A 22,981-nucleotide genomic window follows, 5' to 3' on the forward strand; every position below is an offset into this window, starting at 1 on the left:
TGTCTGGGATTTTGCAAGTGAATAAAGGGGCATAATTCAGTAATTATTAAAGCTAGACTTACGGGCTGTTCTAGATATGTGCATGTTTCATCTCTAGCAAATTTCATTGGTATACCATGAAGGCAATTTGAGAAATGATCAAAGTTAAAGGTTTTGCAGGACAATGCATACAACGACACCAAGGCTATGACAAGATCTCAACTATATTTCTACGCGAAAAAACAGACAAGCTGAAAATATCGGTTAAATACAGGCATCAAACACATAAATCATGGATTATATGAAATTGCATTGGCTAAATACAGTACGGCTGATGGCCTAAACACAGAACATAAAGAGCTAAATGCAAACTGTTCATCACTAAGGAGCAAGTGATTAGGCCATGGCAAAGTGAGTCTATGTTTAGCGTCATCTGACTTGTACTTTTTAGACCTTCCAAAATTCTAAATAAACGTAAGAAATCTGAATTTATAAATATATTATGAATTCATTTACTAACCATTAAAACAGATTGCTTAAAAAATTATGAACCTCCATTTCATAAGTAGCCTTGTAGAAAATATTTTATATTGCCATCATGCTTTCCTGAACACCTTTTGTATATGTGATTTTCTTTTTAGGCATAATGGGCTGGTTTTGTTTTTGGAGCTTGTACCTTTTTTCCTGCAGGTAAGGTAGTTATTGAAATTGGAACCTGAAGCTAAACACAGAATCAGTTTGGTATGGCCTTACCTAAATTCTTCATCATATTGAACCTCATTGAGTCTGATCGAGTACAAACATAATATACATGGTCATACACATTCAAGTAAAAATAATGCACATTTAAGTACAGTTATGACTTATGATCATTGGTTTTTATAACTAAATCTTAACTTTAAGGAAGGATGTTACAGGCAGTTAACCTCAAAATTATCCTATGTGAGTTTGGTTTGTGGACGCCAAAGCGGACATGGCTTTTCCCAGGAAGTCCGGTTTCCCACATAACACAAGACCACACTCTCGCATTATACCACTGAGAGTTATTTAGGATAGGTGAGTACCGGTATAACTTTCTTCACAATCATTGTAAAATAAATAAAGTTTAAACTTAGATTGTCAAAGACGTTACAAAAGTTTTTAGAGTTTCATGATGTTTGTTTCCCCACCACAAATATTGATATCTGCTCATTTATTTTGCAACATTGAACAAACACATGTGCAGAATTGCAATCCTTCAACTGAGGCAATTAACAGAAGCATTCAAATATTCTTAAGAACTTTTGCAAATTTACTGAAAACTATTAATCCTATTCACAAACAATGCTCACTAAAAAATTATCGAAGTAAATCTGTCTGCAAATAAAAACCATAAAAAAAGCAGGCATTCAAATTGAAATCGACTTTGCGTTTACTTCCCTAATTAATCATTATTCAATTGCACTTTTAAAGTAAATAATTTCCAATCTCATTATGTAATTCAAACTCTTTCACTAACCTTTCTTCAAGATCAGCCATGACTTTATTATGCAAAACTCATCAATATTCAAAATTCATTCAATTTCGTTATAATACATTTCCGTCATCCCTCTGCAGCGTGGGAGAGACACTGAGTGGCATAAGGAATATATTAGATCTGTTATATGAGAAAACAGCGCGATAAACTATTGTTACAACTTCTTACTTAATACTCCAAGAGTTAATACATTGACCCAGCAGTTTATAAATTTTAGGATAAATAGTTTTAATACCTCTGTTAAAACTTAGACTAACACAAGAAAAGGCAACGCAAAGAGAGATCAGAAGGTCTTTAGTGTTAAAACTCAGGGCACGAATTATTTTTCAATGAGCAACTAATGCGATTAAAATTGTGTGTTTATTTTAGAGATTTATACAGCAATATCTAAAACTACCCACTTAAAGATAAGATGTGGCGAAACTTGTCATAAATGAACACGATTTAGGTGATAACTGTCAAGTCTTTAAAATCTATTTCATAACCCTTTTTTCCACTTTGCTCTGTCGGTGTAAAATGTTTGCGGCAATACAGAAATTGAAAACTATTAATTTTGAGTGTGAGATAAAATAAAGAGCTTTAACAACATTGTTTACTGTTCTGTTATGGTAAAAAACGACTGAATGTCTTGACATGTTATTGAACTATTTCTACTTTGATCTTTGATTATTTTTTTCAGAACAAATCTAAAGTTGTTTATTTTATTTATTTAAAACAAGTTATTTCTGTTGAGTGTCTACTTAAAGCACAAGTGTTAGCCCAACGTGGCAGGCCAAAACACTCAAATAGGTGAATGAAAGTACACTAAAGTGACTGATACATTTTAAAATATATTTTACAGGGCACATTTAAGCACTTATTGTGGAGAAATACAATGGACATTCAGCTTTATAGTGATGAGATATATGATTTAATTAACAAGAAAATGTTCCGTCCATTAAATTCCTACAAAATGGTGTTCTCATTACAATTAAATATATGGAGCACTAGTTTTCTTAGATCGTAAAAATCAGATATCATAATTATTATACTTTTGGATGAACAAGCTTGAATTCTTATACTCATGCTTGACATGATTTTTTTTTATCAAGCCCTACAGGGGTTTGTGAGCTAGCAGGAAATCATTTTACCAGTGCTTATTTCGAACAAAGAAAATTTAATGCCTTATTTCAATTCCTTGATCATTTAAAGTCAGTGAAGACACCCTGTTCCTAACTGTCAAGGCATTCCAGACTTTTCAAGTTTAAATTTCTTGACTGATTAATGAACAGCCCGCAATTTCTCTAACATTCTGAAGGCCATATGAAGACATCAGGCTAAGATCACTTCTTTAGTTTGGTAAAAAAATGTGTAATTTTCTCCTTTCCATGAGTTTTAAGACTTCAAAAGGAAATTAGTTTATGATAATCATGATAAGCTATGTTTTTGTTTATAAGATCAAGTTTACTAACACTTAAAGCCACACACCTTTCCAAACATTCGTACGTCTTTTAACCTCTAACTATACTCTCACTCTCTCTATTCTTTATTACATTCTTGTGACACCTGGCAGAATATGCAGTTTGATGAATGTGGCCGGTATTGGGAGAAGAAGAAACCAGTTACGCTTAAGATATTATGAGAAGTTAGGGACTGAAGTTTAATTTGAAAGACCCTGTTCCTATCATGTATGTACCTGGCATTAAGCTCAGCACTGTGAGCGTCGTAGCGGGCCTGGAGCTCGGCGACCTCCCGACGGGAGTCTCGCAGCTGGCTCTCCAACGACGCACGCTCACCGCGCTCACGGTCAGAAGACACCTGAAAACACACATAAACGCATGCAGTGTAAGATATACATGTTGGTCAAACATGATGTACTAAAGGACAAATTTGGACCTGATGCAGCTATTATATTTCAGGAGGTGAAGAAGATGTATATAGGGTAGAAGGTTTGCCTTTTATGTAAAGTACTGTGTTTTCCCGCCTATGAGGCGATCCACACATTAGACGACCCCCTTACTATGCCCCTTAAATCTCGTGTTTTTTTGCATAGAATCACTTATAAGACGGGTCGATTTTTAAAGCAAATCTAGCACTTAAATTTCTATGGGATTTAATCCAAGGCTTCATAAAACATGATAGGTTTTTGTGTTTATTACCAGCTGAAGTACATAATTTAAACGCTTTTCATGAACATTGGCTTACTCATATATACCTATTCATTGATAATTATAAAGAGAAGTTGCATAAGAAATTTCTGAACAAAGGCCTTTTTGTTTATTTTTTGCCTATCTTTCTTAATGAACAGTATTATCTATTTGAAGATAAATAGTTCCTGTCTGTTGCATAAAAAAAATTGCTCTACAATACAATGGTTCCAAAGTTCCATTTTTTAAGATAAGCATGAAACGTACCATTTAAAACATTCGATTTTAAGCGTATGAATTTTCCTTATCAAGCAAAAATCAATAGGTAGTGATTTACTGTGTTTGCTAGGAAGTGTTGATAATTTATCACAAATAAATCCACATATCTCTCATGCCAATCAAATATCAAACGAGCTTTTAAATAAGTATTGATCGAAACATGAATAATTTCTTTTAAGCTTTCATGTTCATTTCTTAATCTTTTACAATTTAATGACATAAATAAATGTACAGACTTAGAACACAATCAATTTTTCTGTAATTCTTAGAGTAAGAATGGAAATTGATTGCCGATTATCAGTACATATTACATATTTAATGAAAATATTAGCTAACTAATTTATTCGCAATATTTATTTAATTGTCTCTTACATAACTGAGCCCTGAAATTGTACTTATACACCTTAAAATCAAATCTTCAAAAGGTCTTCAACACTTAAATGTATAATCTTTAATGGTATTGTTTAACCTTTCCCCCATAGAACCGGTTTAACACCTTTGTGCCACAGCATGTTCAAATCGGATAATCCAATCCCAACAAACACCAAGTCGTAAATTAATCAAACCTTATAAGACCATAATCCCTGATCAAACTGGTCACTTGAAACGCTTTAATAACTTTCAGATCTACTTCAATAATGCTTTATCTACTTATAATTTCAAAAGGTTTTACAATGTTTTGCTCCCAGCCAAAAGCTTTTAAAATAAGCAAATTGATTCTTTGTATAGTGCTTTTGTCATCAATTTGACACAATAGGAACATTTCTGACCCACACCATTACTAACACAGCTCAAATATACCTAGATTTGATGAAAACGAATTGCAAAAGGAAAAAAATGCTTCACAGTTTTTACATCTCAAAAATATTGATCTCTCCCTTACAGTTCATCATTTTTTTTTTGCTTAAGTCAATATTTGTTAACTGTCAGATATAAAAACCTACAAGCTTTTTACAAACAAAAGCCTTTTTTTAATATCATATCTTAACGCAGTCATCAAATTAGAATTTTGGATGAACAAGCCGGAATTCTTATACTATTGCTTGGCATCAAACTTTTGAACAAGCCCTGCTATATAAAATACAGAATTTGAGCAAGCCCGTAAGACATTTTACCAGTGCAGGGCTTGTGAGCTTGTGTTAATTTCGGCCACTTTAAACGGATCACACAGGCTTGTCTGGCATGGTTTTATGAAAAAAGCAAAAAAACTACCATTAATGACCAGTTAACAGTGTGGCCACACTCACAAACTGTTTTGAATGCTTCCTACAGGAATTGGGCACATATAAGGACAAGATTGATTGTATATTTATGATAGTCTCAATCCAGTAATCTATACCTGTGTCTGAGTCTCAGTGTTGCGCATGTTAGCGTTCAGGTTGAGACAAGCCGTGTGCATGCTGCGGGCAGCCTTGGTCACATCAGAGCGGGTGTGCGAAAGGTCACGCTCCGTTGCCGTCTTCAGCTCGCTGAAGTTGCGACGGAATGCGACGACTGCCCTCCACAGCGATAAGAGACGACCATGCTCCGCGCTGAAGTACTCATTGAAGCTCTGTAAAACAAAATGGAACCATGTCAGACAGTTCCAAACTTACCCTTTGGGCAACTAAGATGATGTACTACATAAAGGTTTGAGCACTGGTGTTCTAGAATATAGCTTGGTGTGACCTCGACTAGTGGGATATAACCATCCTGTGGTATAAATATAATTGTGAGGTCAATATAAATTTCAGAGGGTGGCAAAACTGTAAATACATCAAGTCTATACTTGTACAACTAAGTATAAATCACTAATATTTCTTACTGTTACAAATATCTGCTTGTGTGATATTGTCATTGTATGTGTGCTTTGTTTCAAGATAAAATAATTGATAACTATACAATTTCTCCAAATAGGTTACTATTTTCCTACAACCGATAAGCCCCGTACCTGTTCTTCATCGCGCCACTCGTTCTCCTTGATGTCCAGCTCTTCCCGAGCCTTCTGCCAATCACCTGTCAGCTTGTGGATGTCGCTCGTCAGTGATTGGTTGGCAGCTGTTGCCTGGTCCAGCTGCTCACGGAGCATGGAGTTCACGTGGGCAAGACTTGAAGACCTAAGGTGGGAATAAAAACATGACTGGATGCAACCAATGGATAATATGCCACAAATAGAATGCTGTTTCTTTTATTTTTCTAAAACTTGTCTACAAATTTAATGGAAGGTTTTAATTCTATAAAAAAAATTGTGATGTGAGTACACCAACCTGGACCACTTAGTTTATTCTTATTTCTTTTAGCTTGATTGTGACAAAAGCTCATAGCTTATAGAATCATTTGTTAACAGGTCAGAAATCAGTACTGGTACCATTTTGAGAGCCTTGAGAAAGTACCCCCTGGTGAGGATCGAACCCACAACCTCTTAGGTGAGAGGCTGTCACCTATACCATTAGACCACTCAACCCTCTAACCCTATACCCCTTGGCATTCAGTAATGTTTTTGACATAGGCTTTTGCAAAATATTGACCCAATTGCCATTCATTTCACTCAAAGATGTACCTATCATTGCTACTACTCCTCCTCAAGATCTATGTTATACTCAGACTCCAACATCCGTAGTCGCAAAAAGGTCCTAACTACCTATATTACACATATGAAGATACAGCATAATCGCGTTATCGTACCTCTGCTGTTCCTCCTCAAGCTTGATGAGAGCCTGCTCCAGGTCCATGTTATGTTCCGACTCTGCCATCCTGAGACGTGCCTCGGTACCGTCCAGCCTGTCTGATGTGCTCTGTAACTTACAAGTAACATACACATATAAGCCTTGTTCATGTGTAGGGAAAAGTTAAAATTGAAGTAAAATTGAGTCCATTATCATTTTAAAAACAAAACATGTTTACCTACTTGCCAATATTGGACATTGAACTTGCAAGTCGTTATAGCCTAATGCCCTATAAATAATTTTGCTCCTTTCTTGTTCATTTTGTCGATGATATGTCTTAAGTTAATTTTGAAAATGACATATCTTTAATATTTTTTTTGGAAGATATACCTTGAGTTAATTTTGTGAATGACATGTCTTAAGTTTATTTTGTGGATGACATATCTTATTTTTTTTTGTGGATGACATATCTTAACTTAATTTTGTGGAAGATATATCTTAAGTTAATTTTGTGGATTATATATCTCTTTAAAGCTCATTTGTTGATGATATGATATAAATTTGTCAAAAATTGAAACCAAAATATCTTTTGGATATTCTTCAGAAGCTTTGAAAGCATGCAATTCCTTTTAATATTACATGGTTGAAAATTATGCATTGTTTTTATAATTCTTTTTTTCATAAAAACTGCCACATAAGACCATTTTAAAAACAAAACAACACCATATGTTGTGCTTTAATTACCTATATTTTATTCTCAAATAAATCAATACTTGAAAGTAGGCAGATATATTAAAAAAAATGTCATAATTTAAGACCAGGTCACAAAAACCTAGTACAAAAATGTTCTCTCAAAGGGAAAAGAAATGTTTTATTACCAAATTCTTTGATATATCAAAGTTCAGAAGAAGTAATAACCATTTCAGAATCAATACAGGCCTGGAGATTGACAATTTCAATTGTGAAAGTGGATTTTTCAGCTGCCTATAATCTTTTAAGCAGGCTTTTATAAATTTGTTCACATTTGTTCACATGTCAGACCTGTGCACCTTGTAATACAATTGGAAAAGTTTTTATCAGCGTACAATATTTCATATTTGAATGAGGCGATTTATCATCCAATGGGTATATACTTGTTATCAAGATTATGCCAAGCAAATATAGATGCATCAACCATTTACTAAAATCACAACTTCAAAACCAGGAACATTATTGTGTAACATTCTCATTTGAATTAGAATGGAGTTCTTTGACAAATATGACAAATAATGTTTATATAAAGTGAATTTCAGATTACAGTCAAAAGCAATTAAGCTATAGTGAATCATTCAGAAGTCTGCTTGTCGGTAAAAACTAGGGGACATATATTTTAACAGTTCATCACCAGAAACTTTTTATAAAGATATATACACAACCGTACTTTAGCTGAGAGCGCTGCCCCTATATTTTTATACAGGTCATTGGTAAAGTATGGAGCGCTCCAACATTTAAGAGGTAATTTTGTGGTATTATATGCTCTAGGCATAAGAAACTCGCCTCTGTTGTAGACTGCCCTTTTTTGAGAGGCCCAAGTAAGCAGGCCCTCGCTCTCCATGATAGCGACTGCTCCAACCGAATTTGATATTTTAAGTTCTCAAATCTTAGCTCGTACTTACGTCATCCATTTGCTCCTCTGGTTGCCACCTTTCCATGGTTACAAACTTAGGTCCGAATGTTAGAAACACTTAATAACTTTGGTATAATAAGTTTAACCCAAGCACGAGATCTATATCATAAAACCTCTAGATATTAATTAGATATTATTCATACCCAAGTGTTAAACTTATTATTCTGTCATCACATTTATCAGTAATCAAGTTAGTTCTTGGCAAAATCAATATACAGGTTGACCATCTAGGTGCTTGGTCAAACAATTCTTTGAAATGACCACAGACTTAAGCTAAGTAAACAATTTGCAGCAACTATAGTATTATTAATGTTATATAATCGTTATAGTCCACGTTCTTCCAAATGCCACTTCTTCAAAGTTTGGTAGATATTTCTAAATCCTGCACTATTAGACAAATAATAAAATAGAGAAATCAAATTAATTCAATTCTAACTCTCATTTAGACAAACTATTAAATTAACATTAACTTTAAAACTAATTGAGCTGAACTAAAGCTGTAGGTCACGATTGTTAGCCAAGTCTGAATGAATTCAAAATGGAACTAAGAGGATCTCGTCTAAAAGTTTTGCTCAGACTGCCCAAACTTATCAAATATTTTTGAATTCATGGTACAAGTCAATAGACATTACATAAGTGTTTTTGTAAAAGGCATGAAATATGTGAAATTTATCTCATGTGTCTTGCAATTTTTCATACCTATTTCATAGTGGACCATCAATTTGAGATAAACTGATGACATGTATCAGCTAACAACATCAAAATGTCATATAACAGATTGAGGATCAATACTTAATTTTTGATTTTAAAAATATAGAATTTATGGAACATAATGCCTTCTGGGTTCTGACATATCACTGTTTTTGCTAATTGGTATTCTAATTTTGTAAATTAAGAAATGACAACTTTATCTATGTGTTCAATGTAGCCTTTAGAAGTTCTGTTCTGTTCTGTTTAATTTTAGACCTACATTAAGGGGAATTAAGAAAAAACTTGATGACTGAACAATGAAGCACAAAGTCATGGAAATCTCATTGTTTGGTGTATGTTATATTCTATCTCAAACTTCAGTATATTTTGAGACTCAATTTACTCATTTGTGTCAATATTTTATTTCAATGGTCAGTCGATCTCCGAACACAATATATAGGACATTGTGTGAATATTTAAACAAGATCTTGATCAATAGCTTTTGAATTGAAATATTTACAAAATAATGCAATTATAACAATTACACACATAAACATTGGTTCGGAACTAAATATTTTCATTCAGTCATTTATCGGACATGACATCGTGTGTATTCGTATTTTCCGCTTATCTGATCAGGTTCGATCACGATTGGAGGGTAATACAACTTCAGAGCTTAAAGGAGAACCATTATAGATTAGAATACAGTATCGCCTTGTTCTTAAACTGGAAGAATGCTTGTTTAGCATAATTTTGATTAAAATGTAAATTTTGAACTGAAAGGGCACGTTAACTTTTATGTCCGTGAAACTGCTTATCTATCAATGGTCAATCAATCCTTAGTGCATATATTTTCAAACATTCCTCTTTGAAATAGGAATCAATTAAGTTTAAATATTCCGAGTGAAAATTTCAATTCACAAGGAATCATATAACCTTCACTTAATCTTCATGTTTAAAATTACAATGTTAAGCTAAGACTTAAAGAAAAAGAAAGTTAAAATAATTGACAAAGTTAAAAAAAATATTTCAAAAACTATTATTTATTACTCACCCCTCTATCACCGTATCTATTCCAAGACATTCTTATTCCATTAGATTTAACGTAACCAGGAAAAACTCGCAAATTCCTCGTACACTTAGTACCAAAATCTAAGCTGGTGAGGTCAGAATAAGTGAAAACTTCAATCGACCAATATTATAATAAAAGTCTTTAGAATAAGTCTAAACCCTTTAACATTGAGTATAACAATGGATTATGAATCTTATCAGAGACTTTTAAGTAGAATTGAATCCATGAATTTGTACAGTCCAAAAATCCATTCACTGTTCCACAAAACCATTCGCATGTACGTACCAAGCGTGGACTGGTTCAATGTTTTATCTACCAATAGTTCTTTACCCAATAAGGTCTAAAATACAAATCTTTGATATTAAGTGACAACGTAAACATATACCCTGAGACAAACTGCTTACAGTGTTTCAAGTGTTTTAGCAAATGTTGCAAAGTTGAAAGATAATACAGAGAGTAGTTAAGTGTGAACAACTTTTAGAGTACTATATTTCAATATGCAGGCCTTTTTTAAAACTTTAATCTGACTATGAAAAGTTTTTGTTTTTTTTTCCGAACATGTATAAACACATTTTATCTCAGGTTTGATTTGGTTGTATAATATTTACCAAACATAAATACACAAATATTTTATTTATTCAAAACACTTTAAACAAGCCATAAACAGAACTAATTAATAAATAAAAAATGTTTTATCTGTTTGTTCATATATTCATATTATGTCATTCATTATGTCATAAAAAATAAATAAAAATTGGTTTATGATAAGTTGAATTTAAAAATAAATCAAATTTGCTATCAAAAAGAGAAATCATGATCAAGATGAACGTAGAAAGGAGCAAACTATATTTTTCTAAATCTTCTTTAAAAACTCCATATCAAAACCCTTATGTTAGCAGGTTATTTAACAATCTATTACAATATATACTTCAACGTATTGTGGTATACTTAATAGTGAAATTACTGTCTTTCTATAGAAGCAAAGACCGGATCTTGTGTATTTCAAGTTCTCTGTTAAGTACACTTCAAGCATAATTGTCCACTTGTAAGGAAATTAAAGCATCATTATAAGAAATTAAGAACTAAGGAATTATTAATGTAATTCTGTGTATATAATTTGTCAATCATTCAGATATAATAATGGCATGTAATTAAAACAAGTAATATTTTTTATTATTCCTTAAATGTTAGATTTCTATGGCTTTGAATACATGTAATAAACAGACATTAATATTCCCAAATAAGAACTCATTCTATATAATAGCTTTATAATAGTGTATACAAAATACTTCTTAAATACAAAAAATACAACAATACCACAGTTTGATCACACTAAATTAAGAATTATCCAAAACGCCTGCCACCAAAGACGAATTCATAATAATGCCATATATATAACCCTGTTGGGGGGCATTAAAAATTGGCTTGACTTAAACAAAAAAGGAAGAAGTTTTACTGAAACTGGAAAGACTTTTCTTGCAAATTATATTTTTGTCTATAGAGTTATGTTATGTCTCTCTCTGAGCCCCAAATATGAAGAATATGAATAATTTACGGAGTCTCTGAGACTTTATTTTTTCAAGCTGGATGCCTGCTTGTTATTTTTTTGAAACCTCATATAGAACATTCTTTTTTTGAAATTAAACTGTGGCAATAATTGCAAAAAACATAACTAGTACGACCTTATAGGACTGATTATAAGTTATTTATTATTATTATCTGATATATAAGATGCATTACAAGTTTTTTTACCAAAGTCACTGAGTTTATAATATTATGAGCCAATATGAATAGGGAGTGTTTTAAAAGTAAAATGGAAACTCAATAAGCTCTTAATTAAAATAACAATGATTTTCAATCATATCAGGTCATAATGTTTGGTCGTATGTATGAACACAAAAAACACAAAAGCCATGCAAACAAGGGCATGCAAAGTTAGAACACGAGACAGAGGTTAGTGAGGGGAGATAATAAAGGTGATGAAACTGAGAGGTCGTGCAAGGAAGAATGAATATCTGGAAAAAATGGTGTAAACTCTGAGTGAATATCTTTCGTAACCATGGCAACACTCTTAGGTTTTCATGGCAACCATACACTCACAGCTGGTCGGGCACTGCCGAGTCTTGATGGGGGGTCTTTGGTATGGGTTGACTCGGTGAGATTTTGGCTTTCTGTTTCCGCTTCTAATTCTGTACACTTACGCTTGTACTGTAAAACCTGATAGGGTACGAGGGAAATTTAAAAATGTGCACTTTGTCAAAGAAAATAGGTGATGACTATCACTTTTTTTCAAAACTACAGGGAAAGATTCACATCTAAAAACACAGATCGGCTGCAAAAAAAATCAACCCTGTTGCCAGGCAACCAATATTTGACCTTCACCTTCATACTTTGATTCAATTCCTTTATAATTCTGGTATATAAAAATACTACCATTTAAAACAATCAAGCAGCGAGGTGAAGGCAAATTTGATTTGCCAAAAGCATTGTCTCCCAAATAAAATGTGCACAAAAAATGACCTTGATCCAACAAGACATGCAACCTTGACCCTTGGTGAACTCTGACCTTACCCTTTTTTCGACCTCGTATCTCGACCTCAAATCAGCATAGTCACCCTCAAGGTCTTCAACTTTTTTCTTATACTGAAGGACCTGATGTGTTTAAAGTTATTGGAGTTAGATGATAGCAGGTTAAATATACATTAGACGTCCTAAAGAGTATATATGGGTTCAAACATGCATTGATAAAGACTTTTTGTTTTTTTACAACCAGTGCAGGAGACTTTTTTCTCTTTCAAATATTATAAATTGTACTTTATATAATATATTTGCTGTATTTAAACTTTTCAATGCATGTTTTGAAGACTGAAAAACAACAATGTAAAAGACATCTTCTCAGCCTTTTCTTACCCTTTCTTGACAAATTGCAAATTAAGTTTTCACAATTCTAATTGATGAAATCTTAATGTAATAAACTGTCCAGGAAAAGGAAGAAGATGTCTTTGAAACAGCAACATGAGAACTAACAACAGCCAACGGCAGCAAGCTAAAAAGATTATACATGTATATGGTGCCGTGTGACCAGGACGAGACCCAGCGGCCCGTTTCAGGATCCCGGCTTAGGTAGTTACCTTTCTTTCAGTGTCTTTACTCAATAACTCTTTATATCGAATATTATCCTCGAATTCTGTGCATTTTCTCTTGTATTGTAGAAGCTGAAAGTAAGAATGTTAACCATCCAGATGAAAAAACTATCATCCAATTTAATGTTATGTCTTGCTTATACTTTGTTTCAATTTATAATAGCCAATACAGTTTTTTCATAAAAAGTCTTAAAAAACAGTGTTTGTGCAAAAACAACAAATAAAACCCATACACAACAAAGCATTACCATGCATATTTTTTTTTATTTTATATGTTTTCTAGTCACTTATACTCATAACAAGAGTTTGTCATGACAATAATTTATCAATTGAAACACAGTGAAAGCCTGTGTTAATTCTTGTTTCATGCGCAGAACATTTTTATGCCATGGCATGCCAATAAATGACACTTAAAGTATTGTGAAACTAGAATTCTGCAAATTAGATGTGTTGCCTGACAGGACTGCCCATAATTTTTCTAGTAAAGGTCATCATAACCTTTGACCTATTGACCCACAATTAAATAGAGGTCATCTACTGACCATGACCTACTGCATTAACCAAGTCTGAAAACTCTATACCATATTGACTTCCAAAAATTATTGATGGGAAACGACAGTTTGAAGCTGCTGCTTGACAAAGTATTCCCAATGTTTCTGCCATGGTCGGCAGGTAGCTGCATGCCTACCATGGACGGCAGGTAAAGGTGACACAACAATGAACATGAGTTGTGAAATGAAATGGTTATTATATTATCTTACAGAGGTAAAAACTAAGTCAGCACCACCTATGTTGCTTAAATACATTTCGGTTCTTGTTGTATTCAAATTACTTTTCTACTATTGAAAGATCAAACTCCAGGTCATCTCAGCTTTTTTTAAAAACAAATTATTAATAATAATTTTTTTGTCTATTCATCTTTCAAAGGAAGTTAATGAAATGTTCAACGTCATGAACACCCTCGAAGTTAAAGACCTTATTGATTTGAAAAGATAATGAACTAAAATGTTCACATACTAATATTTTTGCTATTGCAATTCTCTTCCTAGGTGGCGCCACCTTAGCTTATTAATATATGATTCTGAAACAGAAAACAACCAATGGAATGACTTGTAGAACTAAGGAATGATGTGTTACCTGCCACATTGCCAGGCGAGCAAAAAACTAACAGTTCTCATTTAGTTTATAATAAATTAACTAAAATTGATCGTAATTATGATATCAACACGTTCCCGTCCATTTCCTGGGTAGAAAAAGGTACCATTGACATTCCTTTCATTAAGATACAATGTACCAAGTTTTACAATAGATAGAATGCAGTTATTTTCCCAATAATAGGATAAAAAATTGAACTTGAAAAATATAATTTCAGGTTTAAGGCCTCATCTAATAAATATCGATAGGCTTAAGATTGTAAAATTCAAGAAGTAACCCCGTTTTGGTGCAAACTGCGTTCCAATAAAAAAGTATCAGAAAGACGTTTTATGATTTATTATAAAGATTCTGCCTGTCATTTTAAGGGTGTCTTTAAGCGCTTTTAAGCTGTGGAAGGTATACAACTAAGATATGTTATTTAAATTGGGGCCCCGGCTTTTACCCATCCCATATACTTACTTGGTAAATAAGAGTATTTACCCGATTGTTCTCCTGCATATTATATATTTTAGCAAATTACATAAAACTCAGTACAATGTGTGTTGTGGGAGACATGTTTTTCTCAAAGACATACTTATATAACGAATGACAATGTACCCTGAATTCCAAAATGCGATGAGCGCATTATAATGCCTGACTTTTTTTTTTATAACTTTTATTCCTGATATTACAATGCAATGCATATAAACCGTAAAAAATTCTTTTGAACTTTGATAGATTTAAAATGAATATGTTTTTTGCCTAAGAATGTAAAAAGAATGCCTTTATCTCGACCAAAAAACATGCTTTCGATAACTTATCAAAAGATCATTAAAATGTTTTATAATAAGGATTACAGAGCATTGCTATATCATGGCGCATTTTCATTGTAATGTAGAAAGATTTAGAGAACATTGTTCTTTCAATATCTGATTACAATTTATTAGATTTCAGTAATCTTACACCAAATTCACTTTAAACAAAATCTGATTAGAAGCATTTAAAATCCAGACTAAGCTATTGTTCTGCATTTATGACCAAAAACTTGAAAAGGATTATGTTACATGTAAAAATGCCAGGCCTAGCAGAAATGCATTCCGCATAATAGAAAACCAGTCTATAGTATGATAGACAATGCAAAAAGGTTAATTTTTGATAAAAAGTTATGTTAGTAACAACCCCTGTTACACACACACAGTAATAACATGATCCAAGTCAATCAGTTTTCTCTCAAAATCAATATTTCCTTGTAGAAATGATTTCAAAAAATGATTTTCCAAAAGCAAAGACAGATTACATGGACTGGCTTCCTCAATCAGTTCCTAATCTATCAAATGCAAAAAAGTCCAGGAACATCCCTTGTAAACATCTGGATAAATCATGTGAAAATTTAAATCTAATGGCCAACACTGAAGTTCTTTTGCAAGACACACCAATGCCATCAATGATAAAGACACTCAATTGTGTCTTGGAAAAAGAGACACCCTTAAAATATCAAGTTTTTATAAAGTTTTCTAATAATGTCTTATATAACTCATATGATATCATATTCCTATTGACATGTACCTTGGCCTGCAGTTTCTGCACGAGTTGGGCCTGACGCGCCTGTCCGTCCTGGTACGCCTGCAGTTTACGCTTGTAGCTCGAGTGTTCCTCCTCTAGTTTGCGTCGCAGGTCGATGTTCTGTTGCAGCAAGGGGCGTGATGCTCCGTCTCCTCCTTCAGCACCAGAGTCTCCTCGTAGCGACTGCTCAAGCTACAAAGAAAAGACATTGTTTTATCAGTTTGTGGTGTATACTTTGTATTCAATGTCGCAGCTTTGTTGGTGACCTTGTAAAGACTGAAAGAGTTCAAGCTATGTCGAAATAATGCACCAGTCAATTGTAACCACGGCCCTCCCAGGTCTGGGGAATAGCGGGGACTTTGACTTTAAGTCCAGCCAAGCCCGGGTAAAATCCCCTCATTCACTCAACACTGCGGGGCCACCTGGAAGGCCGTGGTTACAAGTGACTAGTGGATAATGAAGAAGGAATCAACAGCTTCACACATCAAACTTTTTTTAGTTCCATTTTTTTCAAATCAAATAGCATGTGCATGTTTGTGGTGTTTCCAGTTCCCTGGCAGAGCTGAAATATTTTTTGTTTGTATCTCTCTTCTGAAGCTGACGATGGTGATGATATGCAGACAGAATTTGAATTCTTACAATGGAGATTCACTTTTCAATAACTATTTAAAAGAATTGTCCCCCTTTTCTAAAGTGTAGCTTATAATTGATTCCTGCGCTATAAGTAACTCAGGCTATAAAGTTTTAAGACGACATAAAAGGAAAATTGCAAAATAAATTGATGGACAATAATTAAAATAAAGTTCTGAAACAAAAAAGCAATCCTAACATATCTACAGGCTGCTTTAAATATTCTTATTTATTAGTTTAAACTATTAGGAAACTATCTTGAACATTTTAAGACACCCAACACAAATGTGAAATTCTACGTCTACGGCAAAAGATGATAAACATGTACAACTATCACCACACAACAATCTTCATTAAATTTATCATGAGGACTCAAAAATATCAAGAGGTATCTATCAATTTTTATGTATCGCTAAATATTATTTGTACAAAGAATAATTTACTTAATATATATACTGAAAATGCTACAAAGCAAAGCTTTTAAAACCCCAACTATAAGCATTCTACAATATGTTCTAATATTTATACCTTCTTAAATAACATTTTTGGCATCCAACTTTGAGTAAATATGCTGTGTTTTTTGCAGATATTTGTGGCATTGGTATTTAAATATGTAAACTATTGTGAGCATTTGTTGACTGAGTCAAAGGCGATAATAAATTTGTTTTATCACTTTGTAATCTTGCCAAGTTTCGGTCTATATAAACAATTACAACAGAAATGACAAAATATATAAAAACTGTTGAGCAAGCATAATATTGTTTTTGAATTCTATTTAAAAATGTCGACCAACAGCATTCAGCTAATGCCAGTGCTTGACAGCTTTTTGTAGTTGACTAAGGGGCAATAACTTAACTAATATTTAAGACAGAGTGCATACATAATAAATAATGTATATAAATTAATCATAATATGTGAACACATGTTCTTAATATCATATTTATAACTTTTACAATTTTTTTAAACACAACGCCGCTCAAGGCAACAGCAAAGACAAGGGCACCAATGACGGGCTAAGAGTTACTAAAAATATTAAAAGCCAAAACATGTTTCACTAAGGACTCCAGAAAATGCAAAACAAAACTATATTACTAAGTCAGCCTCATTTTTGCAAAAATGCATATCATAAAAAGCAATGGACTTGAAATATGTCTTGAGACTAAGAGTTGATGACTGTTCTAGGAAGCATTAGAAAATATACATTATGAGCTATGACTCTAGATACTTTATAACCATTTCATTCCTGATCATAATTTCCCATTTTTCTACATTTTGATGCAATTACTTCATGATTTTCAAAAATGTAGCATTCATATGTTCAAGGAAAATAACTCCAACCGTCATGAAATGGTTACAGAGTAACTCACAGTAGATTCCCTTGATTCATCATTTTCTCCGTCTTTATTGTACGACCAGCGTGCACGCAGCTGATATGTGCGAGAGGAAGACGAGACTCGACTTATGTTCTCCATGTACTGAGGAGATACAGAGAAATAATCCTTAAGGCGTCAAACTTCTTCATCAGAGTTTTGTACTAATGTATAGTATGAATAACTCTGCAAACTTGTACACACAACAAAGCAGGGTATTGTGTAATGATATATTGATGTTGCTCCTCTGGACTTTTTTTCCAAACATTGGAAAAGCATTGTTCTGTTAAATCAACATTGAACAAGAAGTATAAGCTGATAAAGGGAGGTAATAACAATTAATTTATATAAGAAATGAAATTTAAACACAATTCAAATGTCAATAAAGAAACTTTGACTCATGCCTAAACTTCCTTCAAATTGTCACTAAAAAAATTATTCCAAACTTCTACCTTTTTCCGTTTAATTGATTTAACATGTAGGAGAAAAAAACTGAAGGAACGTAAAATAATCAAAGGGATGTAATAAATCAAAACCTGATCATGATACAAGTCATGTGATCTGAAACTTTTGAGAAAGTCAGAAACATAGAATAAAAAAGCTAATAATGACTGATTTTCATCATTTTACCACCAAGGAGCATAACTCCTACAAATCTTTCAGTTTCGTTGTCAGTTATCTGCCATAGAAAATATCTGAAAAATGTGAAAGGGAAGTAACCCCTGCATAAAAATTCAAAATAGTCTTGCTTCTTACCAAGTTCAGGCCACTAGAGGCCAGTCTGTAGTTCATCCACAATTTAATTGAAAGAGTACTCAAATGGAGTGTTTGTTCAGCGGTATGTCCCGATGTATTGTCAAGTAATAATGTGAATGTGAAGGTAAGTAAACGCCACAAATATTTACACAAAACTTGTTAATGTAGCCGCAATTTCTCACAGCGCTTGTAAATATTTGTGGAAAAAGCTGTTATTACTTATAAAAACTACTTAAATATTCCTGGGAAAACCAGCCAATTTGAAAATGTTAAAATTCAATTTTTTGTCAAATCTTGTGACTTTCTGAGACAAAGTAACTTATGACTTTCTAAAACAATAACTAACTACTTTCTTTAACAACATAACTTATGACTTTTTAAAACAAACTTACTAAGTTCTTTAAAATGAAGAAAATTTCTAATCTCTAAGATGGATATTTCATGATACAAAAATGTCAAATATAAACCAAAATCAAACCTCTGTTTCGAAGTCCCACAAAAGACCCGGACATATATGTTCTCTTAATAGCTGGTGATATCTGAAGTCTGTGGCATAAGCTTAAATGACAGACCTCAAAAGAAGGCCAAACATGATATTGTTTTCCACTTAAATGTTTCTTGACCTCAAAAAGGAAGTTCACTGAAAATGATCATTTCTTGCGATAGTCAAAAGCTTATCAAAAGGGTGACACTGTTACTGAAACTTTACAAGAATTATAGTAAAAGAACATGTTTCAGAAAGAGAGGTTCAAAATATTGAATTCTCGAGTGGATCAAAGATGACTCCGAAATATATCTCTATTTTTTCAACCTTATCAAAACTATAGATTATACAATCTGTGTAACCAACTCGAAAAGAATGCAAAATGGATCGCGGAAATCAATAAAGTAAACTTTATATCTGCAAATCTCTTAATCACTCTATAAGCTACAAACATACAATTTAAATTCAATCAATCCATGAAAAGACAGATGCAAACAGTCCTGTATACACTGAGAGTTATTAATTGAGGAAAAGTTGGGCAATAAAACTTAGGTAAAAATACATTCATATTTAAAAAAAAAAAAAAATGACTTCTCATAGCCAATACACCGGCCACAAGTTCAGCTCTGGCTAACATTTACTCAGTTTAGCTTAACATTTAATTTAGTAAACTGTTCTGTTGAATCTCTGTTCTATCATAGTACATTCACAGTAAGTTGAGTACCGAAGTTCAAACTTAGCCCAAACACCCTTACTGAATGAAGGGCATTGGTTCATGAATTTGGCTTAATTTAAGTAAAGCTGCGAGTAAAACATTGATCAATTTAAAGTTAAATTCATCCTGGTTACTGAACCAGTTCGCACAAGAATACTAACACTTTTCAGTTCAGCCTTCTTTTTTAAATCAGTAAAATAAAATTACTGATAAGCCCAGAAGCAAAGACAGATTTCAAAGACTAAGTCAGACCTACACTCACCAAACTGATCACTCTAAGAATTTTAAAAAACTCATATAATTGGACATTTTGCTGACAAGAACATTTCTAAACTCTACAAGAGCCAAAAAACCCGCAGAGTTTACATCAAACAGATAAAACAGTGGCTTAACTCATGCACTCCAAACGTAAATATAAAACTTGAGATAAGGATTGAACAAAAAATATTAGAAGGGTAGCAACTAGAGCTGGCGATAATTCACCATGAAAATTATAATCTAACTTTTACACCTCATTCAGTAAACATCTTCTGTTTGTCTGTCTATCAACCCACAGCTCTCAATGAACTCTGCACACCAATGTTTTCTTTGTGAATTAAACTTCAATCTCAAACTAGATTATTATGGTAATTTGCCATCAGCTCTACGCGAATGGGACAACTAGACCAAGTACCCCTAACCCTCTTAAATGAGATATGCTGATGATTCAAGTGCTTTTAGTATGTCTAAAGCTAGGAAATATATACTAGGTTTAATAATTTCAGACAAAAAATGCTGTTTTAATGTGAACGGATCATTCTTCGTAAATATGTAGCCCACATGAAACTTTCATTCCTCATTTGTTCATGATTCCATTGATAGTTTTCAAAAAAGAAATAGACAGTAATTAACACCATTATGGGGTTATGTAGCTTAAGAGTTTCACAAGGCTACTACGCTCTGCCTTTTTTGGTAGCACCCTCATAGAGACCAGCATGTTCACCCTTCTTAGAATTAAATGCTTAAGATTATCATGCTTAAGATAATCATACTTTATTTTGTTATTAAACCTTCAAATATGATTAAAGATACTTGACATACACTCGGTTGAAACCTAATATTACCTGAGTAAAATTCCTAACATGTTCTTTCAATTTCATTGTCCTTTTCTCCTTTAGCACCCTGTCCCTTTTTTGCAGAATCCTGCCCTTTATAAAACCTGGCTAAACCCCTTTTATAACCAAAGTAACATTGCACACCAATTGTAAAGTTCAATTTATGTGCTTCCTATGTTGCAGAGCAAAAGCATTCTTGTTAAATTAAAAATACTCACAAGATTTATTAATAACTGCTAAATGCAATATATTTTATGATAAAACTTTTACAAATTAATTTAGAACAAAACTAATGACTGACATGTTCCATAAAGACAATGGACAGATATTAGTAGAATGCATACAACAGAATTACCAAAACAGAACGTATTAAGCAAGGCCTAAAAGAAAATACATTTGATTCAGGTTACCCGACCCTACCTACGGAATAGGCGCCGACCCTACCGTTTTTATAGTCAGCTTGAAAATAAATGAAAAAAAATAATTGCTTTTTAATATGTAGTTTAAAACCTTAAATGCTTATACAGAAGATAACTTTAACACCATTCGCCAATGATGAAAATAACATTCTTATATATAAAGCCTAATAAAAAAAATCAAATAAAAAAAAAATCCTATTTTTGAAAAGTATATAACCCTAACCAAACAATTTTTTTTTAGGCCCAAACATAAAGCATGCGTCGACACTAACATTGTCCACTCTCTGTCTCACCAGTCCAGATGGTGGGCGGTCATCTTCAGGGGCCCCCAGCACCCCTTCCAGGGATCTGCCCCTTGACCGAGGGGAACGGGGGGATGAATGGTCACCAGACCGTGGGGACGTAAGCATGGAGAGGTCGGGGGACCTTAGCGAGGCCATGAGATCGCTGTCACGCAGTTCAATAGCAGAGTCTTCCAGAGTATCTACTATATGCTTATCCATGATCACACACTTTACTCCCTACTTCTCTTTAATTCAGTATTGAATAATAACTCCTTAGTCGCTTATTTTTTGTGTGTTTTTTTAGTTCTGACTGTATTTTGTACATTTAACTTGATTAATTTGGTCAAGAGTATTTGAATGACTCTCTGTACATTATAAACCTATGTTTAAATTCAAGTCTTCTTTGGTTGTTTTTCAGTCCTGGATGTTAAACTGTTGTTTAACTTTCTAAGTGAATTGTTTCTCCTGTGAACCTCCAACCACCTTAAAAGTCTATGAATACACCTTCTTTGCAAGAACTGAATTATTATAGTCCTATAGAAGACATGATGAGCACTGAGAACAAAAATGAATATTTCACTTCTTGTACAATACTTTTACAAAAAGTATCTCCAAGTGTTCTCGTTTCTGGACACAATCAAGTCTAAAGCTTTGGAAAAAACAACAAACATTTTTTTTTCCGCTTTCTTATGTATTCAGGAAAAATTATACTCCAATAATGACAAAAAATGTTCACCTTTCATTTTGATAAAACTTGGCAAAAAAATTGATTGAAAGAAAAAAATCCTTCAATGCAGCAGAACCTAGCATTACAGGAAATTACAAAATAGTTCTACAGTAAACAAAATGAAATTTCTTTAATCAATACCAATCACCAAATTTGATCGGAAATGTTGTATTTCACAAATTGTTATTAATATTAAAAGCAAGCAACATAACTATGTGATAAATATAAAACTGGAATTGTAAGTCGGCAAAAACTTTCATGCATTGTTCAATATAATGTTTAAATCAAACTGGGCTAACCTTAAAATAAATATTCTGCTGAAAAAGTGGCTTATTTCCACTGTGCACAAACAATTAGTCTTCCAAAGAATGATTACAATTATAAATGGCTTCACTTTGTACTGACGAGTATTTAATTATTTTGTAAAATTTCCCATTTTTATCAGACACAAGTTATAAAATCTCAGTTACACATGAAACATAAAATTTACAGACCAAAAAAATGGCATAATTATCCTAAACCATTTCAAACAAATATTAAAGGTCCTTATGTATTAATAACTTATGAATAAAAATCATTAAAGTTAAGAATCATGTATCCAGGTTTAAAGTCCATATTCAGCACTTAGTTTATTAAAAATTAATAACTCAATTCTCTATGACTCTAAAACTCAGACTAACTCAATATGT

The 22,981-nt window shown here is 32.9% G+C and overlaps 1 protein-coding gene across 15 annotated transcripts in view; it reads right to left on the reverse strand.

Moving 5' to 3' along the window:
* Nucleotides 1–22,981, reverse strand: part of LOC128203299 (rootletin-like) — a 91,386-nt gene that overhangs the window by 31,020 nt on the left and 37,385 nt on the right. For 8 of the 15 annotated variants that reach the window (XM_052904648.1, XM_052904647.1, XM_052904643.1 and 5 more), the window contains 7 exons: nt 17,811–17,918; nt 15,817–16,005; nt 13,105–13,188; nt 6,565–6,680; nt 5,831–5,996; nt 5,240–5,452; nt 3,171–3,292 (listed from right to left, as the gene is read on the reverse strand). In XM_052904648.1, coding sequence (XP_052760608.1) covers nt 3,171–3,292; nt 5,240–5,452; nt 5,831–5,996; nt 6,565–6,680; nt 13,105–13,188; nt 15,817–16,005; nt 17,811–17,918 — 998 coding nt within the window. Of the gene's footprint in view, nt 1–3,170; nt 3,293–5,239; nt 5,453–5,830; nt 5,997–6,564; nt 6,681–12,544; nt 12,626–13,104; nt 13,189–15,816; nt 16,006–17,810; nt 17,919–21,574; nt 21,842–22,981 lie in introns of those variants that run through there. The other 7 variants (XM_052904650.1, XM_052904651.1, XM_052904653.1 and 4 more) reach the window with 4 other exon arrangements.

Source organism: Mya arenaria, chromosome 9 (assembly GCF_026914265.1).
Source record: "Mya arenaria isolate MELC-2E11 chromosome 9, ASM2691426v1".
Classification (NCBI taxonomy): domain Eukaryota; kingdom Metazoa; phylum Mollusca; class Bivalvia; order Myida; family Myidae; genus Mya; species Mya arenaria.